Source organism: Toxotes jaculatrix, chromosome 15 (genome assembly GCF_017976425.1).
Source record: "Toxotes jaculatrix isolate fToxJac2 chromosome 15, fToxJac2.pri, whole genome shotgun sequence".
In the NCBI taxonomy this organism is placed as follows: Eukaryota; Metazoa; Chordata; class Actinopteri; family Toxotidae; genus Toxotes; species Toxotes jaculatrix.
Genome location: NC_054408.1, coordinates 19439884 through 19461321, shown reverse-complemented (window position 1 = coordinate 19461321; position 21438 = coordinate 19439884). Strand labels below are relative to the sequence as shown.

Sequence of the window (21438 nt, the reverse complement as noted above, 5' to 3'; positions counted from 1 at the left end):
TGGTCACATCATTTCCTGTGGAACATATTAGTCTATCACTAACCACTTGGACTGGTTAGTAAATGTCAGGAACAATGAGATGGTGACCAGGAGCTTGGTCAGTGATTTGTAACCCATCTTCCCAGGAGTATTCATCTAAATGTCTGTCTTATCTTTTTACAGAAAAACATCTCTGATGCCCTTCTCATCACACTGAAAAATACACAGAGTGCACTGTTGATATTTAAAGATGCTAACAAGGGGCCAACTATTATCCAACAAGCTAATATTGCCATTTTTGTCAGTAGGTAAGTTCCACCTCAGCAACTGTACAGAAAAAGCAATAGTTTCAAATTTTGGAAAATACACTTAATTGCTTTGAGGTAGAGTTAGCACACACTCAAACTGTAGATGAATACATCTGGCCTGTGCATCATTTGCGCTCAGAACATTTAGATTCCCAAGACTGGTTCAAACAGCAGTAGGCGTGGTAAAGAACACTAGTAAACTAAAATTCAAAACAAAAAGCACAAGTTTAATATGAATCCGTTCATGTTTTCTTACAGAGTGACACCGGGAAATTTACACACAGAGGCTATAAATATTCCCAACTGTTCCTGCCCCACGTTTTCTCTCCCAATACTACCTTCCAACATACTTCCCTCGGAAGAGCCAGTGGATATACGAGTAAGTTATCTGGAGTGTTGATGTGTTAGATCAAACTTTTCCTCAGTTTGAACTTATTTTTTTCTTTTTGAACACATTCACAGATGCTGAGTTTAGATAAAAATCCATTCTCCTGGAATGAGAGAGGAAACATCAGTGGCCCAATAGGTGCTCTATCCCTCACAACAGAAGAAGGCTCCAGTATCCGTGTGGAGAATTTGAGTAAGGATATTGAGGTCAGTAAGGATTTTTCTATAGGCTACTGTGCTCTCCTGTTGAGAGCATGTTCTCCTTGGAGACATACGTTCTTTTAAGTCACAGCAATGAGGGAGCTTGTACTAAAGGGAGCACTCTGTGAAGTGAAAACTGAGCCTGATATTATATAGTGGATGTACATTGACAGTATATTAAATAAAGCATGCCATGCATATTTTTTTAATTTTAGAAAATAAACAAATTTGGCAAAGAATTTGGTTAACATGTTTATATTCAAGTTGTATTAATCCAGTAGGCAGTTGCAGCTGAATGTGTTCAGTCTGCTGTCTTTAATTGGAGTCACACTGTCAAAGCATGATCCAACAAAGGAGATTCACAGCTAGAACTACTCTCTTGCAAGTGCTTATGATTAAAACTCCTATACAGTTTCTTAATTTATGCAGATTGTAAATGAACAGTGACCGAGACTGTGATGCACTGAACTGGAAACAGTTCATATAGCTCCATAAATAACTAGAATCATTAATATTTTAATCTCCACTTGACAACTCTGTACACCATAACCTTTTAAAAAAGTCTAGCAAAAGAAGTGTTATATTTTCTATTTAAATTGATGTACTCCTGACTGTGATAACTAACATGACGTGGTAGGGTAGACTCATAAGAGCAGGTTCACAGTATTAGTTCTCCTCCATAGAGGACCTATACCGGGCCAGAGTTAGGAACCGTGCTAAACACATCTTCGCAGAACCCTCACATCCTGGTCACAAACTGTTTAAACTCCTCCCCTCCGGCAGGCGTTTCAGAACGTTGTTCGCCAAAACCAGCCGATACAAGGACAGTTTCTTTCCCCAGGCTTTGGCTCTGATGAATGTGTGACTAATTTTTTCCACTACCTCATTTCAGCATCTCTTTTTTATGTTTGCACTACAACCTGCACATATTTTTCTGAAGTCTGTGGAAAAAAAAAATGTATATAAATATATATATAGTTATCTTTTTTTTTTTTTGCACTACCCACATACAAATGAACTCAGTGCTCCCCCCTCCATAAGGATTGCACTGACTTTAAGAAAGAGTGAAGGGGCCACTGCTGTCAGCTACAACTGTCGTCAGTCCATAATATATCCACCTTTAATATATGAGGAGAGATTCTTACTCATCCCACTTCGTATGCCATGCACTCCAGGTGTTCTGAATGCTCGAAGCATAAAAATACTTAAGTAGGTTGTGTCTTCCACCTTTGTTCACCAGAATAGCACCCCAGGTGTTTACTGTTTGGAGCCCATGACACTCTATAAATTAATAAATTAGACCACTTCAAATATAAATGGTGGAGGACAGGCAGAGGACAGGCAGTCCACAGTTTATTCAGTCTGGATAGGAACTGCCAGCCTGGATGTGCTGTTTATTAGTACTTAACCTGTTGCTATTATTCAAGCAAATTAAAATGGATTTTTTTTCTCATCTGTTACTGTAATTAGTGCCACAAACACACTTCCTCTTGAGGGAACACTAATTAATTTTTGTGACACTAAGCTGCAACTAAATGACTGTGAATCACCAAACGCATGCACCCACTTAAACCTGATGCACAGCTATAAATTGCAGTGTTAATTAAAAACAAAAAAAAAAGTTACATTGATGTAATTCAAGTTGTGAGCCAAAAATTATTTCAGGCTAAGTCGTAGTGCAAGATTGTAAATGAGGATTCTAGAAAGCACACTGATTAATATTCTACCTGCCTGTTAAATGTTTTATTATCATGTTAATTGCTGCAACTATCAAGAACTGTTTTACATTTCTAAGTAAAACCTGAATTGATATCCGGGCCTGTTTTTGCATTTTGCCTGGCACACAGATTCTGCTGCCAAGGCCGGTTGGAGAGCAGGTGAACACCACAGTTTTGGACCTGGGGAACTACAGCACAACAATCATAGATGTTCCTTCAGCTGATGCTACTCTGGTGTTAAAGGTTCAGTAACCAGTTTTATCTCCACCTCAGAGACATGATGAGTTCTTTTTAAAAAAAAAAAAAAGATTTCGAATCAGCTTAGGTCTGCTGTGACACTATGTGCAGCTTGATTCCAACTCCTTTATCAGTTTACAAAAGATTATCTCATTGTGCAATAGTATGACAGTAGTTATGCAGGTGTGTAAAAGGTAGCGTCATACTGTTAGCACAACCACTTCTGCTGCCAGCACCAACAATGGTGCAAATATTTTAGCATTTTCTCAGTCTTAACATCACATTGGTTAAAAAAAAAATCAGAAAGACTGTTCTTCTCTTCTAAATATTTGGAATTATTTTTAATTTGCACCCATATCAATGTCCACTGCTGAGAATTTTACTGCAACTATGTTGATATACCTTTTAAAGATGGTGCCCTCAAAGGACCCATTACACTTCAAACTGTTCCTTGGTTATATGGGCTACCCAACTGAAACAAATTATGTAGCAATGACAGAGATGCCCCACCAGGGAACCACACAAGGTAATAAATCTTTTTTCCTAATGGTGGAGATACAGTGTTTTTATCTTTACTGCCTTGACACAAGACTTAAGTACTTTTGTGTTTGTCTGATACAGAGGAGCGATACACTTGGCTACTAGACCCTAAGAGTTTAAAGGGAAACACTGGAGTGCACTATCTTGTAGTGAGGCCCATTGTAGGCCCTGGTATAAAATCCATCAATGCCAGTTTATCGGTCACCTCCATCACCGCTGCATGTAAATTTTGGGACGAATCAGTACTGGATTGGAGCAATGAAGGATGCAGGGTAAGTGCAATATTTCAGTCTGCCTGTCATGCTTAACCTGTTGCCTAAACCTTAATTACAGTAAAGGTTGCTGTCTTTCAAGGTTGGTATTCAGACCACACATTTAGTCACCCAGTGCCTCTGCAACCACCTCACGTTCTTTGGGAGCTCTTTCTTTGTTACCCCCAACCTTGTCGACCCGTCACGCTCTGCTGAGCTATTTGGGACCTTTACTGAGAATCCTGTGGTTGTGTGCTTCGTGGGTGCGCTCTTTGTGGCTTATCTCTTGGTGGTTGTATGGGCACGACGAAAAGACATCAGAGACACGGTCAAGGTACAGTGTATCGCCTTCACCGGAGTATAATTCATAAATAATTTTAAAAGAAAATATTTTCATATTTGCCAGATTTGCCTTCTGCTTTATTTTCATGTAATATTTTTTGTTTTTTGGCTACTTGGCAGGTGAAGGTGACAGTGCTGGAAGACAATGACCCCATGGACGAGTACCACTACCTGTTAAGTGTGAGCACGGGGTATCGGAGAGGAGCCTCCACCTCCTCTCAGGTAAAATATATTTTCAGTTCAGCATTTATAGTAAAAACAATTAAATTTGGAAAAAACTCTGCACTTTAGAGGGGCTAACAAAGAATCTGCATAGCAGCAAGGATTCTGTCAGTGGCTTGTTTTCCTTCTTTTAGTTATCACAGCTTAAAGTAACAATAGATGCATTTATGTTTTGGTTTTGACTCAAAGAGATGTCTTGACAGATGACTGGGGCTGCTCTTTACTCAGAGCCACAGGTTAATTTAGTTTCAGCACATTTGTCTGTGAACCTTTTGAGATGTGTTTTTAGCAGCGGTTTATTCATGCTTTTTATACACGTGTTTTGCAATGGTTTTCTGATAATCAGTGTTTTTTGGTCCAAACAAAACCATGATCAAGGCTTACTTTGCTGAGTGTTTGTATTTGGCTTTGAAAGCATCTTGAAGACAATAAATAATAGTTGCTCTGTAGCCAGCAGCAATGCTGATTGGGCTGTTGGGGAGATGTAGTGTTTATGTACTGTACGTCACACATAGTCTTTTGGATGTGATAAGATTTCATCTGACTTGATTAAATAATTCTTTCTACTGGACAATTTTGGCCGTAATGATTTGTACTGAATATATAAAGGTGAGTGTGACAGTATTTTCTTCATTTCATTTGTCTTGCTGTATGTCAGGATTAACTGAAGGGAATTTATTTCTGCACTGGACTTTTCACTTTCAACATGCATAGTATTCAACTGTTTTAGGTAACAATAACTCTTCTGGGTGAGGATGGAAACAGTGAGCCGCACCACCTGACAGATCCAAAGAAATGTGTGTTTGAAAGAGGTGCGGAGGATATGTTCCTGCTAACTACACCCTTTTCCCTGGGAGATCTGCAGGGCATCAGATTGTGGCACAACAACTCAGGGAGCCACCCTGCCTGGTAGGCAAATACTGAAATGTCAGAACCATTCAAAAATAAAAAAAAGCATTCTTGAAAGATGTTTTCCTCCTCTTTAGAAAAAAATATTAGTCATGACATTTCCTTCAATGTATTTGTATGCACTCACATACTGTGCACACATGTTGTTGATTCATTTATTTTGGCTGCTTTTTCTCAGGTATGTAGGCAATGTCATGGTGCTGGATTTGCAGACCAACCAGAAATGGCGTTTTCTGTGCAACTCCTGGCTGAGCATAGATATGGGTGATTGTTCCCTTGATAAAGTTTTCCCTGTCTCAACAGAGATTGATTTGAGGAGGTTCAGGTAAGGTAAAAGTACTGAGTCACATCGGCAGCAAAATTACGCACACAAACAAGTCTAATGGCTGAATGTGAAACCCAAAATGTGATTTTTCATTTAAGTTTGAATGGGGAGAGCATGGATCAAATGCAAATGAAATGCAATAGCTGGTTTGCATTTTAGTTTGAATGACTAGTTTACTCCACGCTCCATTTTTGAAATATAACAGAGTTGCACATGAAAACCAGCAGACAGGATGTAGCTTTCAACAGAGCCCTGACTTCTGGGCACACGAGGCTAGCAACGTTTGAAAAAATCTACCAATACTTCATTCATTTTGTTGCATGAGAGTAGCAGAAATACAAATCAAATGGAGACGTAGAGAAGTATTTACAGGAACACTTGACCCACACAGTCCAGTATCTTCATTTTTAATAAAAAAAAAAAAAAAAACTGAATGAGACAGGGTTACACCAGAGCACCAAGTATACCTGATTAAATCAGTGCCACACTCACTGAGCTAAGAGGGTCTCTGTATAATGTGTTTTCTATATTTTATATTTGGCTTCAGACTGATTTATAAGATATTTGAACTCAACTGCATTTAAGAAATTAAATGAAATACAAACTGTCACTTAGCTCCAATCCCAACTGAGTCACTTACACACCAAGGTGGTGAGGGATTTATGGCTCTATGCTGAGGTTTAGCAGCAAAAAAAAAAAAAAGACCTGATAGGAAATTAAAATGGGATGCTAATCCATCTGTAACTGGCAGCTCATGTAGAAGAAAAAATGTTTTATTTCACAGTTTTACCCCTTGCTACTTTCACTTTCCAGTAATTTGTTCTTCATGAGGACAACAAAGGATTTCAGCGATGGACACCTCTGGTACTCGGTGATAAGCCGACCACCGAGCAGCACCTTCACTTGTGTGCAGAGAGTGTCCTGCTGTTTCTCCCTGCTGCTCTGCACAATGCTGACCAGCATCATGTTTTATGGCATCCCAACAGACCCATCTGAGCAGACCATGGACCTGGGTACCCCAAGTTTACATTAGAGTTCTGTTTATTCAAAGACAAAAGGCCAGCCCTTTATTAAAGCTGGGTTGTCTCTTTTGTGTTTATAAGGATTTTCTGTAGTCTATTTTCCTATTTTATTAGCTTATAAAGTTGCTGGTTGTTTGCTGTTTATGTATTACCAATTATACAAGAAGCCCAAGAGCAACATTATAAGACAAAATACTTAGTTTATTAATTATGGGAACAGAAAAAGCTAATTGATATACAACATCCAGTACAATGTCTTCTCTCTCTCACTCTCTGTCTCTGGTCCCAGGTCACTTTGAGTTTACCTGGCAACAGTTCATGGTTGGAGTCCAGAGTTCACTCATCATGTTTCCAGTGAATATCCTCATTGTTAGTATCTTCAGAAACACCCGTCCTTGGGACATGTCTTGTTGCAAGCACAAAACAGGAAAACCAGCTGCCCCTGAGCAGGAGAGAACCTTGCACACTCCCTCCTCACAGACTGGCACTAACAACATGAATGTCACGGTCACTTTAGACATTATCATCAAGGTAGGTGCTTCATGTTTTTATGTGTAAAATCTTTGAGGCTCTACATGTTCACAGTAGTGAAGGATATGTAAATAATTAAAGTCGAATAAAACACACATTTTTATATCTGAACACTTTCTCTCTCAGGATATCACAAGAATTGCCCATTCACTCTCTAAGACTGTGAAAAGCAACATCCCGCCCGAAAAGTCGGAGTTTGGACCCGGGCATCAAGCTGATATCAATGCTGTCCTTTCTGTGGTGGACGACTTTGTCCGACAGAGTAACAAAAGCAGTGACAGCACCCAGTCAAAAACACAGAGCGTTTGCAAGCTCGTTCAGCCTCAGCTACAAGGTGTGTTCTGCTATGGATAGTGGATACAGTTCTGTCTTTATTATGTGATATAGTGCTCTTATAGAATGGGGTTAGGCAGATGTCATAGAGAGCTGAAGCCCTGCAGCAGAAGAAACAAAACAAGACAGATTGAGAAGCAGGTTGCAGTTAAGTTTATCAGAATCTGTTCAGTCTGCAGATACAGCTGGTGTAAACAGAGAATGGAGAGTAGGAAGTTCACTCAAGGAGCCACAAAAATTTGAATAACATAGGCCATGCCATGCAGTCATCACAGCATCACTGCCTTATACTTGCCACACGTGCCTGAATGTTTAAGAACTGACTTCCATATAGAGATGTATACTAAGTGAAACATTACTGTATTTATAAATCCAGAGGGCAGTGCTAGTGTGCATCCTGGGACAAACATGGAAGGCATTCAGAAGAAGAGCAACAAAACCCAGTATTTGTACAGGCAGCTGTGTCACATTGACAAAGAGCTGAGCCTGCTGGGCCCGTCTGGCTTCCCCACTCCTCACAGCTACAGCCAGGCCCTGCAGCAAGTCCAGGGCATGAAGAGCTTCCTTGAAGATCAGCTCTTCACATCCAGCTCCCTCAACCTGGATGAATTCATCCAGAACAAGTACAGAAGTCATTCATTAGATGAAGAATAGATTTGCATGTTTTAGTCTGTTGATGTATTTATTTTTCCTTTAGAGAGTCACTTAATAGTTTTCAAAGTTAACAATCAATCTCCTTTGTTTGTTTTAGCTTTATCTTAATTATGTTTAATTATGTATGTTCTATTGATATTCTATGATATTCTATCATAGTTATCAGTAACAAAAAGGATAATGCAGCTGCAAATGGTGGTCACTTTGAAAACAATTTCTGGTTGTGCTTTCAAGAACAGTCAACTTGACTTTCAGAATAAGAAGGTAGCTGCTTCCGGGCATTGTGTATATGGCTCATGAAAAAAATGGTGTTATTGGAGGTAGTATTGATCTTCTCATGTGACTCTCAGCTAGAGAGCAAATAAGCATATCTCCCGAAATATTGAATAATTCATGAAGAAATACACAGTCTGTGGGCTGAAGGACTACCACTTGCAAACCACTGGTATAATCTACTTTTAACAACTTTTCTATTATTATTGTAGGAGTTTTTGTATGTAGTTGTATGTAGTGTTTGAATGTAATTTAATGTATCACACATTAAATTTTAGGGTACATCTGGTAGTATGAAGTAAGTGTGATTGGTCTGAATGTGGGACATTTCCATCTGAGATTCCATTTAAAATTACAATACTCATGAAATGCCATGACTGTGCTTCAGAAGAGTGCTGTTTTTAAGTTAACAGTATTCTGCTACTCCTTCCACTTACAGGTTGAGTCCTTCAGACAGCACTGCTGGTGACAGTAATCAGAAGAAAAGAGTGTGCTGTCATGGAGGGTTACCCTGGTGGTTTATTTTTGTCGGCTGGCTGCTAGTGGTCGCTACCAGTTTTGTAGCGGGATATTTCACAATGCTTTATGGGTTGAAATTTGGGAAGGAACGCTCCGTAAGCTGGTTGGTATCCATGATTGTGTCCTTTTTTCAGAGTGTCCTCGTTATTCAGCCAGTGAAGGTGAGTAGAAAACCTTATACCTCACCTGTAGCTCAGGATTTCAAAGACAAATATTGTTATGTATTATAATTTTCCATAATTTTCTCACTATAATAATAATGTTAATAATTATCAATACTTATTCTCTAAGGACCTGTTCCAAATATTCAGACATCTGTAAATCTCTTTTCTCTTATGACTCTTCCCACAGGTGCTATGCCTTGCGGCCTTCTTTGCTCTTATAATAAAGAAAGTTGATGATGAAGATTATCAAAATGTGACATTTGTCAAAAACGACACAAATCTAGGTAAAAAAAAAAAAAAAAGCACCCAAGATACAGCTTCTCTCAAATCTTGACTTATTGATGATCAAAAACTGTTCAGGTTTTGAAACAAGCAGAGATCTGTTCACCCACAGGCGACGGCAAGGCCCAACAAATGGTCAGACGGGATAGGAATCTTTATGAGCCGCCTCCTCCTGCGGACATTGAGAAGATGAAAAGGAACAAGATATTGGAGCAAAAAGCCTTTGCCCTCTTCAGAGAGATTTTGAGTAAGTAGAATGATATTTTCTCATCTCACTGTGGGTATTTCAGACAGGATTTTCAAGTTAACCAGATCAAACCTTTTCCAATAACAGAGTTAAATGAAAACACTCATGGTTTACTGCAAGTGTCTTCGTTACTATGGAAATACACAACCCAAAACTGCTACACAATATGTCAGGTTAACCAGATGCCCTGGTCCGTCATTAAACTGAAAGTCTAAAACAGGGCATATGGCATGTATGCTATATATGTATATAACCTACAGAGATGTACAGTATGCATATGAATATGTACATATGCACAGACATACGTACATAAACTTTGTGGGCTTTGGTGTTTTTTTGTTCACATTACAGCTGTCTCTTAAATCATGATGGTTTAAACGAAAACGAGAGCGTGTCTACACAGGAGGAGTTTTTCAGGCGTCCATCCAACACACGACTAACAGAACAGCTCCATCTTTATTTAATCAATGCAGCTGTCAATACAGGCCACTTGTGCTGTACGCCCTTATTTTCCTCTGTTTTATGTGCATAATTGCAGTGATTATGTATTGAGCTCTGAGTGCTGTCAAAACATGGGTGACCTGTAATCAATGCTGTGCCTGAATGTGCCCGGGCTGAGGGGATGAAGAGGGTGGGATTTTTTTTTTTAACATGTAGGAAGCAGCCAGTAGCCAAGAACACAGAGACTTAAAGAGGTAAAAAATAAATATATATATATATATATTACACTTAAAATATGCAAAAGGTCGATTAGCACTAAAATAATAAAACCCACTAGAAGGAAGGTGAAAGCAGATAAGATGTTCATTAGAAATACCTGAAACAAAACCTAATATGATTAAAAAATTTAAAAAATAGAATTAAAAGACCTGAAGCAGGAGGGCAAGAGAGTGCTTAATGTCCATAGTCTGACCATCTGTGTCAACTAGCAGCTGTCTCTCCTGTTTTTTGAGGGGGGGGGGGGGGGGGGGGGGGGCTCTCCCCTTTTCGACCTCGCTTTCAGGCACAGGTCCATCCTTAATTGCCAGCACAACTTCCTCTAGGCCAGGGTACAACACACACACATACACACAGATTGCAGAGTGGAGAGCTCTACCTGCTGTAACTGATCACAGTTTGCTGGCTTTTCCCCTTTTTCTGGCTGGCTGGTGACAGCTATGGTCTTCAGGTTGTGGGCCTCTTTCCTCTTTCTTCTCTCAACTTCCTGTGCATAGCGTGGTCGGTGCTGTGTCACTGTCCCTGCTCCTCTCTGGTGGTCTGGATGGGAATAAACTTTGTGGAGCCTGGGGAGCACTGCCTGGCCTGTGGGTCCTTAACAGAGATAAATACACAAGCTGTCAGTCAGCACATATGTACCTGATCCTCCCCTGGACTGCAAACAGCTCATAGCGTTGCTCCCAGCTCTGTCATTCCCCTCTTTAAAGCTAGACCTGGCCTAACATGAACAAATTGATCTTTTCTACTGGTATTTTTGCAAGTTCAATACATAGGAAATAGCCAAATCCCCTTTCCCTGAAGTCTGACACTGACAAAAGTGTTCACCTTCTTGCACCTATTCAACTTTTATATGTCACCAGATTAACTGTCCGGCATATAAATGAAAGCATTTGAACTTAACATAGTGTTACAAACTCACCTAGCACTGTGTGACAAAGTTTAGCATTAAGCAGTGCTGGTGTGCACTTGCTGCTGAGACTATTCAGCATCACAAACCCTCATACTCCACTTGATTCAGCCAGCTCTCATACAGACTCACTGGACACCCAACACTTCCTGTACATACCGAATTGCAGCTCATACTCCAAAGAAAACCTAAGAGACCACCTGGGAGCTTCAGGGCTTGCTCATTTGTTCATGTACCAGGGTCAGATAGTCAACTGTTTGCTTTTTTTTTTCTTGAAAGACTCAAGATACTTTTACATTTAAAAGTCCACAGCTGGTATATATTGAACATCCCGGCACTATTTAGTGCTTGCACCATCTTTGAACCTGTCCTTCTCTGTCAGGCAGATATAGGTCTGCCTCACAATTCTCTCATTGGCTCGCTGCTTCCCAGGACTCTGCAAGTATTGGTCCTTTTCAGGACAATCAATCAACAATCGGGGGACGCAGACAAGAAAATTCACAAAACAAAATCAACATGTAAAATAAAGTAAAACTGCCAACAAGCAACACATAACCCAAAATGTGGGAAATAAGGAATGTTTCATTAACAATTTCAGCATGTGCCTTAATTTTGTCTGACTCTGATCCCCAGCCCTCTTATTTCATGGTGAGTTTGCTGAACCACAACATGCCCATTTGTTATGTCGTGTGTTTCAGCCTACGTGGGGTTTATGTGGATGTTGCTGCTGGTGGCGTACGGCCAGAGAGACCCCAATGCTTTTTTCCTAAACCAGCACATACAGGACAGCTTCAGTGGAGAGATCTCAGACAGCATGAGTCTCGGGGACGTGTTTGCGTGGGCCAACACATCTCTGCTCAGTAACCTCTTTGGAGTTTATCCAGGTAAAAATGTAGAGGAGACAGAAGTTGTGTTAATCTCAGTAAGTCAAATTTTGTCTCATTCTTGACCTAATGTTATAGAAATTTTAAATGTTCTTATCTTAATATAGGTAGAAAATAGAGGTCAGCCTCGTGTGATTTTGACTAGTAACATAGGAAATTATATATATTATATAGCGTATACAGTTTTTCTTCAAAGTCAGAACTGTGACATTATACTGATGGAAACATTTTGACAAAAACTCTTTGTTCCACTTTCTTCTCTCATTAAAGTTTGATAAAGTGCTTTGTTCTGTGAAGCAGAATGCATAAATGGATTTACAGTGACTTGTGTCAAAGCAGCAGCTTTGATAGTTTTTGTTTTTTGTTTTTTTTTTTTCTAGGAGACTAAAAGTCCTCTAGTGCCAAAATTCTGTTGGCATGAAAGCTGTTTAAAACATTGGTTGCTGTCCAGAAAAGCAGACATGTTGTGGAATTAAACATCAGCTCCACAGCAGAGGAGCTCCACAGTAGCACAACAGTTTTAGCATCTAATTTCTTAATCTATGTGTTTTTTCTATAATCAATGTTTAGGGCTCAACCCAGTCCTACACTGGGGGTTAATGTAGGTTTGAACTGATCAATAGTGAGTTCTCTTTAGGGGAAGGAAATTCTTGTTCAATATTTGCACAGCAGAATAATGCAAGCAGCAGAGAGGGAGAGATGCTGTTTGGCTGTTGTGAGTGTAACTGCAGGGACAGAGATTAACGACAGTTAAATGTCGGATAAAACGTGATTTAATTAACAACTTTTTGGACTGCTGCTGTTAGCCCATTATCCATGCAAGCCGAATCTATTTCCTATCGCCTGGGGCAATACATTTTTAAAGATTTCCTGGACTGAGAAAGTTGGCGCAACAGTATTTGTTTAATCCCCGGGACATCAGTCCCAGCTGAGTAGGGGTTTCCAGCAGCTTCACTAACATTGGGTACCATGAAACCCCCACATGTAGATAAGGTTACGTATTTTCTTTTATAAAACCTGTAAAAGCATCAGCTGCTGTGAGGAGATTAAGGTAACTCTTGTATGGTTTTCATTCAAAACGTGAAAACCATACTAACCACACTGTCATTCTGCACTGTCTGTGGAAAATCAAACAAAGAAACCGTAAAATGCTGTGTTTCAGGATTTATCACAGATGGAAACTCCAAGCTAGTGGGTAATGCTCGTCTTCGTCAGTTGAGAGTGCAGAAGAACTCCTGTCAGACTGCAGGCTCCATGCTGCAGTTTGTGCCAGACTGTCATGCGCCATACTCATGGGAGGCGGAGGACATGGGCTCCTATAACCCTGGATGGAACCACTCTGCAAAGGATAATATCTCTGCAAGCACCTCCAGTCCCTGGATGTACCAGACACAGGCACAGCTCAGATCTTACCCTGTCTGGGGCAAAATGGTGCTCTACAGGGGAGGTGGCTTTGTAGCAGAGCTTGGCCCAAATTTAGAAAATGCTAGCAGGTATGTACATTAGCAAACTGGGATGCATCAATTCAAGAAGCAAAGATTGTGATTATTCTCAGCAGGCTAAGTTGGTTCTATTCAAAGCCGTCTAGGTCAAAATTGAATACTTCACTTACATAAAGTATATCTCAGTATTAAGTATTTGCAAATATGTGCATACTGCTACATATATACATGCACCTACATGCATACATGTACACACACACACACACACACATACATGTGTATGCATAATATGAAAATTTGTGTACAGATAGGTGAGAGATGGAATTGATTCTCTGGACCTCTCTGAACGCTATTCTTCCAAAAGATATTTCCTCATTTGGTGTTTTGATAATGGTGGTGAAGAGTGTTGCCTAACAAATCAGTCCAAAATCTCCCTTAGGTGTTCAGCTGGGGTTCAGATCTGGTGACTGTGAAGGCCACAGCATGTGATTTACATCATTTTCACATTTATCGAAACTGTTCAGTGACCCCCTCGTTCCCTATAGATGCGAGCGTTATCATCCTGTTTCTCCATTCATTTTTTAGGTTTTTCCTTTAATTTGTCACCTGTCTGTATGTATGTGTGTGGAAGGCACCATACTTCTACTGGAGGTTGCTACCTCAAGGTGGAGAAAGGTCAGGATCCTCCTAGTGGCACTGGCAGGTAGTGGCACCTCCTATGGTCACCACTCACCACCACCTTTTTTTTTTTTTTTTTTTTCATCCATTTTATGTAATTATTCTGGTTTGAATCCAGCAGAGGTCTTTTGTTGCATGTCTCCCCCCGTCTCTCTCTATCTGTGCTTTTATTTTTTCCTGTCATATCTACAGTGTCACTATAATAAAGGCAAAGGATAAAGGTGATCACTTAGGATGATTTTCTATCAGTGTGCAGTGACTCTTCCCTTTTAGGGGACAAGTGGACCCAAACAATGCTGGAAAAATGCCTCCCAGAGCACAGCAGAGCCACTGGGCCCCCTCACTGTAGGCGTCAAGCATTGAAGCCTGTACCATTCTGTGATGGAGGATGACTCAGCTGACCATGTTTTTTTTCCCCCCACATCTCCGTCGACCAGAGCCTATGGTTTTTTTGCATCACTGAACTCTCACATGTGCGGTCAGCTTTGTAATGAGGGGTTTGCACGAGCGTCGCTGTCATCAAATGTGCGCTGTCGACTGCAATTTCTGACCCTATTTAATGATGCGGTTTCCCATAGATTGAAATACAGATGTCAGTTTAGTCACTGTTATTCACTATTACTGAATCACCAGCCAGTTAAGCAGTGTTTGTGACTGATGCTCCTGCCATCCAGGCCCCCAACAAAGAACTGTTTTTCAAAGTCACTTAGATCCTTTTCCCCTAACACCTTTACACAAATCACTATCCCCTGGGCCTGCCCAGCATTATTATACATGTCACAGAGCATGACTGGATGTTGCTCAAATGTACCATGCAGTACACTGGTGTGGAAGCATCTGCATTCATTGTTTCTCCCCTCATTTACGCAGGTTTTTCCTTTAATTTGTCAACAGTCTGTATGTGCAAGTGCTTAATACTGGTGTGTGTGCGTGCGTGCGCGTGTGTGTGACGAATGAAAATTTCAGTTTTGGCCTCTCATACAGTGCAATAATCCTCAGATTTATCAAAGTATATATATTTTCACACTATTGGTGAAAATATACAGATGTGAAAACTAATTTTGAGCCATTTTAACACAAATGTAACACTTAAAATAAAAAAAAGCCAGTGAATGCCTACAGTTAAAATACTCTTATGTATTTCATTCACAGCACCCTTGAGTTTCTGTTCAGGACCAGATGGCTGGATATGTACACAAGGGCACTCTTTGTGGAGTTCACTGTTTATAATGCAAATGTGAATCTCTTCTGCATTGTCACCCTTTTGTTCGAGACCACGGCTGTAGGTAAGGTTGAGTGTCTTCATTATCATAATTCAATTACAGCTATGTCAAAGATCATTTTTATATTATAATCACACCACGCTGTGTGCCTTAGACCATAAAGTCAGATTTTATTGTCTTTGTTTTCTTACAATTTAACTGTAACTTCAGTCTGGGATTATTTTCGCTGTTTCTAACTTCCCATTGATAATTTATATGAATGAGATCCTGCATGTATTTAAATAAAACTCTTCTTCTTAATTCTGCAGGAGCGTTTCAGTTCCACAGTGAGCTGCAGAGTGTTCGTCTTTACCAGTCAACCGGCGGTCTTCACGTCTTCGTTATGGCTGCTGAGATCATATATTTGCTTTTTATCCTCTATTATATGTTCATGCAGGTAAACATTAACGCGACTACTGTATGATGTGGTCGTAGTACCTCTTGTCATTTTGTTATCCATGCATCCGCTGGGTTTGAATTTAGACATCTAATGGGACTGTCAGGCCTTTTGTTTGTTTACGTTTTCTTAGGGCTTCAGAACCTCAGATTGACCTCATAATTAGCAGGCAGGGCTCATTAATGCCATTGTTGGGACTGGCAGGAATCAGTCGAACAGGATTTATTAACACACTCTGAGGTTAAATAGCTGATGAAGCTGAAGATGTGCATGTGGTTAACTAACTGACAGAGCACTTCAGAGCAGCTGTCAAACCCTCTTCAACTCCACGCTTAATGTTAAATATAATCTGTCACCCTTGTATTATATGCTTCTTAAATTATTTCATAACATAAGGAGAGAAACATCCGACTGTATTAACATTAATGTCTTGATGATGTTGATGTGGTTGTGAGGAAGTAATAGCATTAATCTTCTCTGCAATATGTGATTTTTCTTTTTTTTTTTTTTGTTCTTTTTTTGTGCAGCATTGAGTCATATGTTTTTCTCACTTTCTTCAGGGCCACTTTGGTTTATGTTCATGGTTGTTCACCATTAACTGTAATTTTTGTTACAGTAATGTCCCATTGTGTGTCCTTCTTTGCAGCCCTTAAGACCCTTTTTGTGTTATATTGACACACAAATAACCTGAGTATTTTGGTTTTGGTAGCACATGTACAGAAATAGGACTGTTTTTTCTTTAATACTGCACAGGCAATTTTTTGTTTAGTTTTGGGGGTTTTTTTTATGTTGTGCGCACCCTTTTGAAGTTCAGCAGGAAGTTTTTTATATTAGACAGCATTTAGATCAAAGTCTCATCAGGACTCACTCATAAATACTGTATTTTAAACCATACTGCATAAATGCACATTGCAGCAAATACAAAGCATCTACAAACATTTAAGTTTAAAACATTTTTTTAAAAATTCTTCATTTTCATTAATGTTATTAACATTTACTTTTTATTCTTTTGATGTTTTAATTTACACCATTAACGTTCCCACAAATAAATGAGGGTTATATAAATACAAAATATGTTAAGAGGCCAGCAAAGGTGAAAACCTCTAATTTAAGCAAGCAATATTTTAATTAAATATTATTTAATTCTGAAAATGAACATTTTTTCATCAATATGTATAAAAAGAACATAATGTATCATTTGAAATGCACATGCTTATATACAAAGAATGAGTTTTTAGTGGCAGCTGTACATTCATATTTATATTACAAATTAGCATTTTGACACCAAACAAAAATAACTGCATTTATTTGTGCAGGTTTTCAAACATGATTTAAAATATTTCTAACTCATGTTATAATTTTTTTATTTTTTATTTTTTTTTTACCCTTATGAAATTAATGGAACAAAACCACGATGAAGCACACAAACTGGCTCCTGTTGCGTTGCATATATGACAATAATAACAGTCTTTTCTTTTTCTGGAAGGGCAAATTAATGAAGCAACAGCGGTGGACTTACTTCAGGAGCAAGTGGAACCTTCTAGAGTTGACTGTCATCTTATTGAGCTGGAGTGCCGTGGCTGTCTTCATCAAAAGGACCCTGCTTGGCAACCGCGATATGACCTACTACCAAAACCACAGAGACCAGTGAGACTAACATTCACTGTGCTAAAGCCTATGCTTCATGTTTTGTTTTTATGGCAAGGCATGAAAAAACAAGTGTGCTAATAATACTGGTACTTCTGCTTAGAGTTTTGTTTTTGCACGACTTACATTTAATGGATTTTTTTTGCTACATTGGTGCTTAAGTAAAGGATGAGTAGTTCCTCTGCCACTTCTGACAGCTCACAGCTTTACTGTGTGTGCAGATTTGCCAGTTTTTATGAGACAGCCACCGCAGACTCGGTACTTCAGTATCTTATCGCCTTCCTGGTCCTGCTCGCCACTGTCAAACTGTGGCACCTGCTCAGACTGAACCCCAAGATGAACATGATCACAGCCGCACTGCAGCGAGCCTGGAGTGACATATCCGGTTTCCTTGTGATCATTGTGATCATGCTCATAGCATATTCCACTGCGGTGAGTGTATTGTCCATTTATTAAGATGTGCCCCTTTCAGAAAGATCACAGTCTTTCTGTTTCACTGCTCTTTTCTGAGTCATTGCCAGAACTATATGTAAATGATATTCAAGCCTTTTTAAAATGAACATATGTCTAAGCAGTACAGTGAGTATCAACACTTACCTCACAGTGTTTTCACTGAAAGCCAACAGTTTTAGGTGAGTGCAGAAAGTTGAAAGAACAGAATTTCCCTTCCTGTGTGTGTGAGTGTTGGGAGTACAGTGATGGTGGTGGTGCGGTGGGAGGTTGTGCAAAATATATTAATGAATTTTAATCTTCTGATTTAATCTTTATTCTCTACGGTTAAAATGGAGATAGATAAACAAAGAAGGCTTGAAGGATAGAAGGGATTTCCCTACTGACATAAGGGTCATACTTTTCTAGTGCACCGTGATCTATGGCTGGAAGATGTCCTCTTACAGGACTTTGGCGGATGCTCTCCTCACCGTTATCAGCTTGCAGATAGGCATCTTTAATTATGACGAGGTGAGTGAGACCTTTCCCTACTCACCGAATAAATATTTTGCTATATAAAGTACCTAAATGTGAGGATATGAGAACACACTACAGAGTCTCTCACCTCTATCTGTGAGCATGAATCAGAATTATGTACTCAGTTTTAGCTCAAAATGACTCATGTCTCACTGATTCACTGTTTTCCAGGTCTTGGACTACACTCCCCTGCTTGGTGGATTACTCTTTGGTTCCTGCATCATGTTCGTGACATTTGTGGTCCTCAATCTCTTCATTTCACTGATCCTCGTGGCATTCAACCAGGAGCAGATATACCACAAGGTAAAATTTATCAGAGAGAGGGGGTCATTGTTTTAAAGGACCAGTGTGGAGTATTTAAGGAGATCTACTGGTAGAAATGGCACAGAATTTTCTGAAACTAAGGATCTGTGAGGTTTGTTTTTTTTTTTTTTTTTTTTTTTTTTTTTTTTTTAGTTTAGAATGAGCCCTTCGTATCTACATAGGGACCTGGTCCTCTTCCAGCTTCCAGAGCTGTTTCAACACATGAACCATAAAGGCTGGAACACGGGTGAACACTAAATTTAGGGGCATCCAGCTTGACCACAGTGCTTTTGGGAGAAAGGCTGGTCTGTTGTTTTGACTCAACTTATCTCGTGCTCATGAATTAATCAAAACGTGGGAATGAATTAATCAAAATGTGGGAATTAACTGTATCTCTTGGGCATCCATAGCCTTTCGAGCACTCAGCAAAGTAAAACGTGGCCTCTATTTATAATTTTTTGCTCTCTATGGCCGCTCGGGGGCTTCTTACTATTTGTCTCCTTGATGAGATTATGCAAGGTGAATAGTAGCAGCCTGTGATGTACGAAATGGTAGGATCAGATGTAACACTGACGCTGTAATGGTTCACAGGCTGCAAGGCAGTGCCCTTACTGTTGAAATTGTAATTTTATGTAACTGTCTTTTTAACAGAATGCTCAACCCTCCATTGCCGTTAGCTCAGTGGTCATGGAAAGCCAAGCCACTGGCTAATGTATGTGCTGCTGTAAGAATGACTGGAAAACTATGGTACTTTAACTTTCCCAGGTATCATGAGTAAGAATGAAAAAGATTATTCCTGATTAATTAGGTCATTGCAAGTGCATCAGCAGAAGATAGCATTTTTAATTCATGACATCCACCCAGAGGTGCTATATGGAGCAAGTTTTCAAGGTTTACTAAATACATAAGACATTATGAAATTTATAACCTTAGAAAGAAAGCCTTGGAAAACATATAAGTTAAACAATATATTGTTGAATAACTTGAATTCAGATCTACCTCAGCAGCACTGTGAGTCTAAAGATTTTTCTCAGAGAAAAACAAGTGTGAGGTTGGGTTAGGGTCATTGTTTCTAAGCCGCCTGAACATGCTATCTCATGTTAGCTTTGTTGCCAGTCCAGTGAGTTTGGTGATGTATTCTGTAATCAGAGAGATTGATTTTGGACACCACTGATGGTTGGCAGGTGGCAATGATATCACATAACCCAGAAGTCAGTGACACAGTAGGTCTTGGTGCAGTTTAACTGGCATAGGTATAAAAGAATACTCGTCTTGCACTAAGGGTCCCAAGTTTTGAAATCATTGTCCTCACTCTCAGAGCAGAACTTCAGAGTTTTTCCTGGATTCAGTTTTGTTTTATCCTTCTATCTCATTTCTCAATATTTACTATTAATATTGTCTGTGTTGACACAGTATGGCTTTCATCACAGCTTTCTTTTAATGGGTGTCAGTCTGGTACAGGAGTTTGACATCCTCTCCTCATTCCGGTGTGGGGAGAAAAAAAACAAAACAAAACACAATTTTTACAAAAGCTATGGTACACCAGCAAAATGTCACTGTAATAGAGGGAACAAAATTGCTTCATTGTAATTTTCTGAAGGTTTTTGGGGTAGCTGCAAGAACTGAGTTGCACTCCCATTTTGAGTCTGCATTTCACACAGCCTCAAAGAGAGCAAAGAGGGGCAAATTGAGATCTAGGGTCCAAAGCACTCCTTACATGATACATCCTTGTCCGTGACTGGTTTCAAGAATCATCTCCAGTATTTCTTGTTTTCTTGCCAAGCCCTCAGAGGAGGAGGAGATCGTCGACCTCATGCTGAAGAAAATCTGCAACCTTTTTGGGATCAGATATGAAGATACTAAAGACTCTTTAGGGCCTGACGTAAACTGCAGCAGTGGCTTGACCCTTAATAACAGCAAAACTGTCCTTAGCAATGCAATTGATGTAAACATTTTTCAGACATCCAACAACTCACCAAACCCTTAGGGACAAAGCTTTATGTAGTAATGTTTCATAACTAGGTTTTCTGAATATTTTGTATGCACTAGTATCCACATGCTTATCTGTTCATGTTCATTATTCTTTGCTTGTTCTCTGCTGGGAGGTCAGAAGCGTGCTGCTTTGTGAATACGGTGTGATAGATAATGAACACACACAGAATTACGCTGCTGTTTGCTGGTGTGAATAATGTGTTTATTTAGAGAGCAGTTGTTTTTCTGCCATAGGATGCTCACTTAGGATTCATAAAAATAAAGTTATGCACTTCGCTATACAAACATCGATCTTTTGAAACAGTTCACAATCACCCTTGGTACCCACAATACATATAAGCTAATAAAAGCTCTGAGAGTAGAAAAATTAAGCCTTTAACCCCCGGAGACCCACTGTTGTAAAATTATAACATCACATTTAATTCTACAAAAATAAACCTGCATGGACAGAAATTGAATATTTATAAAATACTTACAGGAACAGTCAAAAACAAACCTCTTTACACATTAATCATTATACCTTCCAGTAGATGTATTAATTGGTTTATGTGTAGCTCACACTTTGTTCAGTAACTCCAAAATAAATTGCTATGAATTTAGAGCATGTTTCACCTTGTAAAATAAAATCATATGGTATCATATCAGGAAATATGCACACCTATACTTTCAATGCATGCTATAACATATCAGTCATGTTTGTTGTGTTATGTATTTGTTTGTTTTATTATATGTGAATATAGAATATATATATGTTTGTGGGTATTGTATAATTCACCGTGTTTGGTCGATTAAAGACCAC

At 39.3% G+C, this 21438-nt stretch overlaps 1 protein-coding gene across 1 annotated transcript in view; it reads left to right on the top strand.

The window, feature by feature from the left end:
• LOC121193917 (polycystic kidney disease protein 1-like 2) overlaps positions 1–21438 on the top strand; it is a 35335-nt gene extending 13897 nt beyond the window's left edge. The window contains 26 exon segments of the mRNA XM_041056349.1: positions 163–287; positions 546–666; positions 750–881; positions 2723–2836; positions 3242–3356; positions 3452–3642; positions 3725–3955; positions 4084–4185; positions 4916–5094; positions 5273–5419; positions 6233–6432; positions 6731–6972; positions 7099–7306; positions 7682–7928; positions 8672–8912; positions 9103–9199; positions 9310–9444; positions 11767–11952; positions 13115–13445; positions 15225–15358; positions 15604–15731; positions 17218–17378; positions 17600–17810; positions 18237–18338; positions 18516–18647; positions 20431–21438. Coding sequence (XP_040912283.1) covers positions 163–287; positions 546–666; positions 750–881; positions 2723–2836; positions 3242–3356; positions 3452–3642; positions 3725–3955; positions 4084–4185; positions 4916–5094; positions 5273–5419; positions 6233–6432; positions 6731–6972; positions 7099–7306; positions 7682–7928; positions 8672–8912; positions 9103–9199; positions 9310–9444; positions 11767–11952; positions 13115–13445; positions 15225–15358; positions 15604–15731; positions 17218–17378; positions 17600–17810; positions 18237–18338; positions 18516–18647; positions 20431–20634 — 4416 coding nt within the window. The 3' untranslated portion in view covers positions 20635–21438.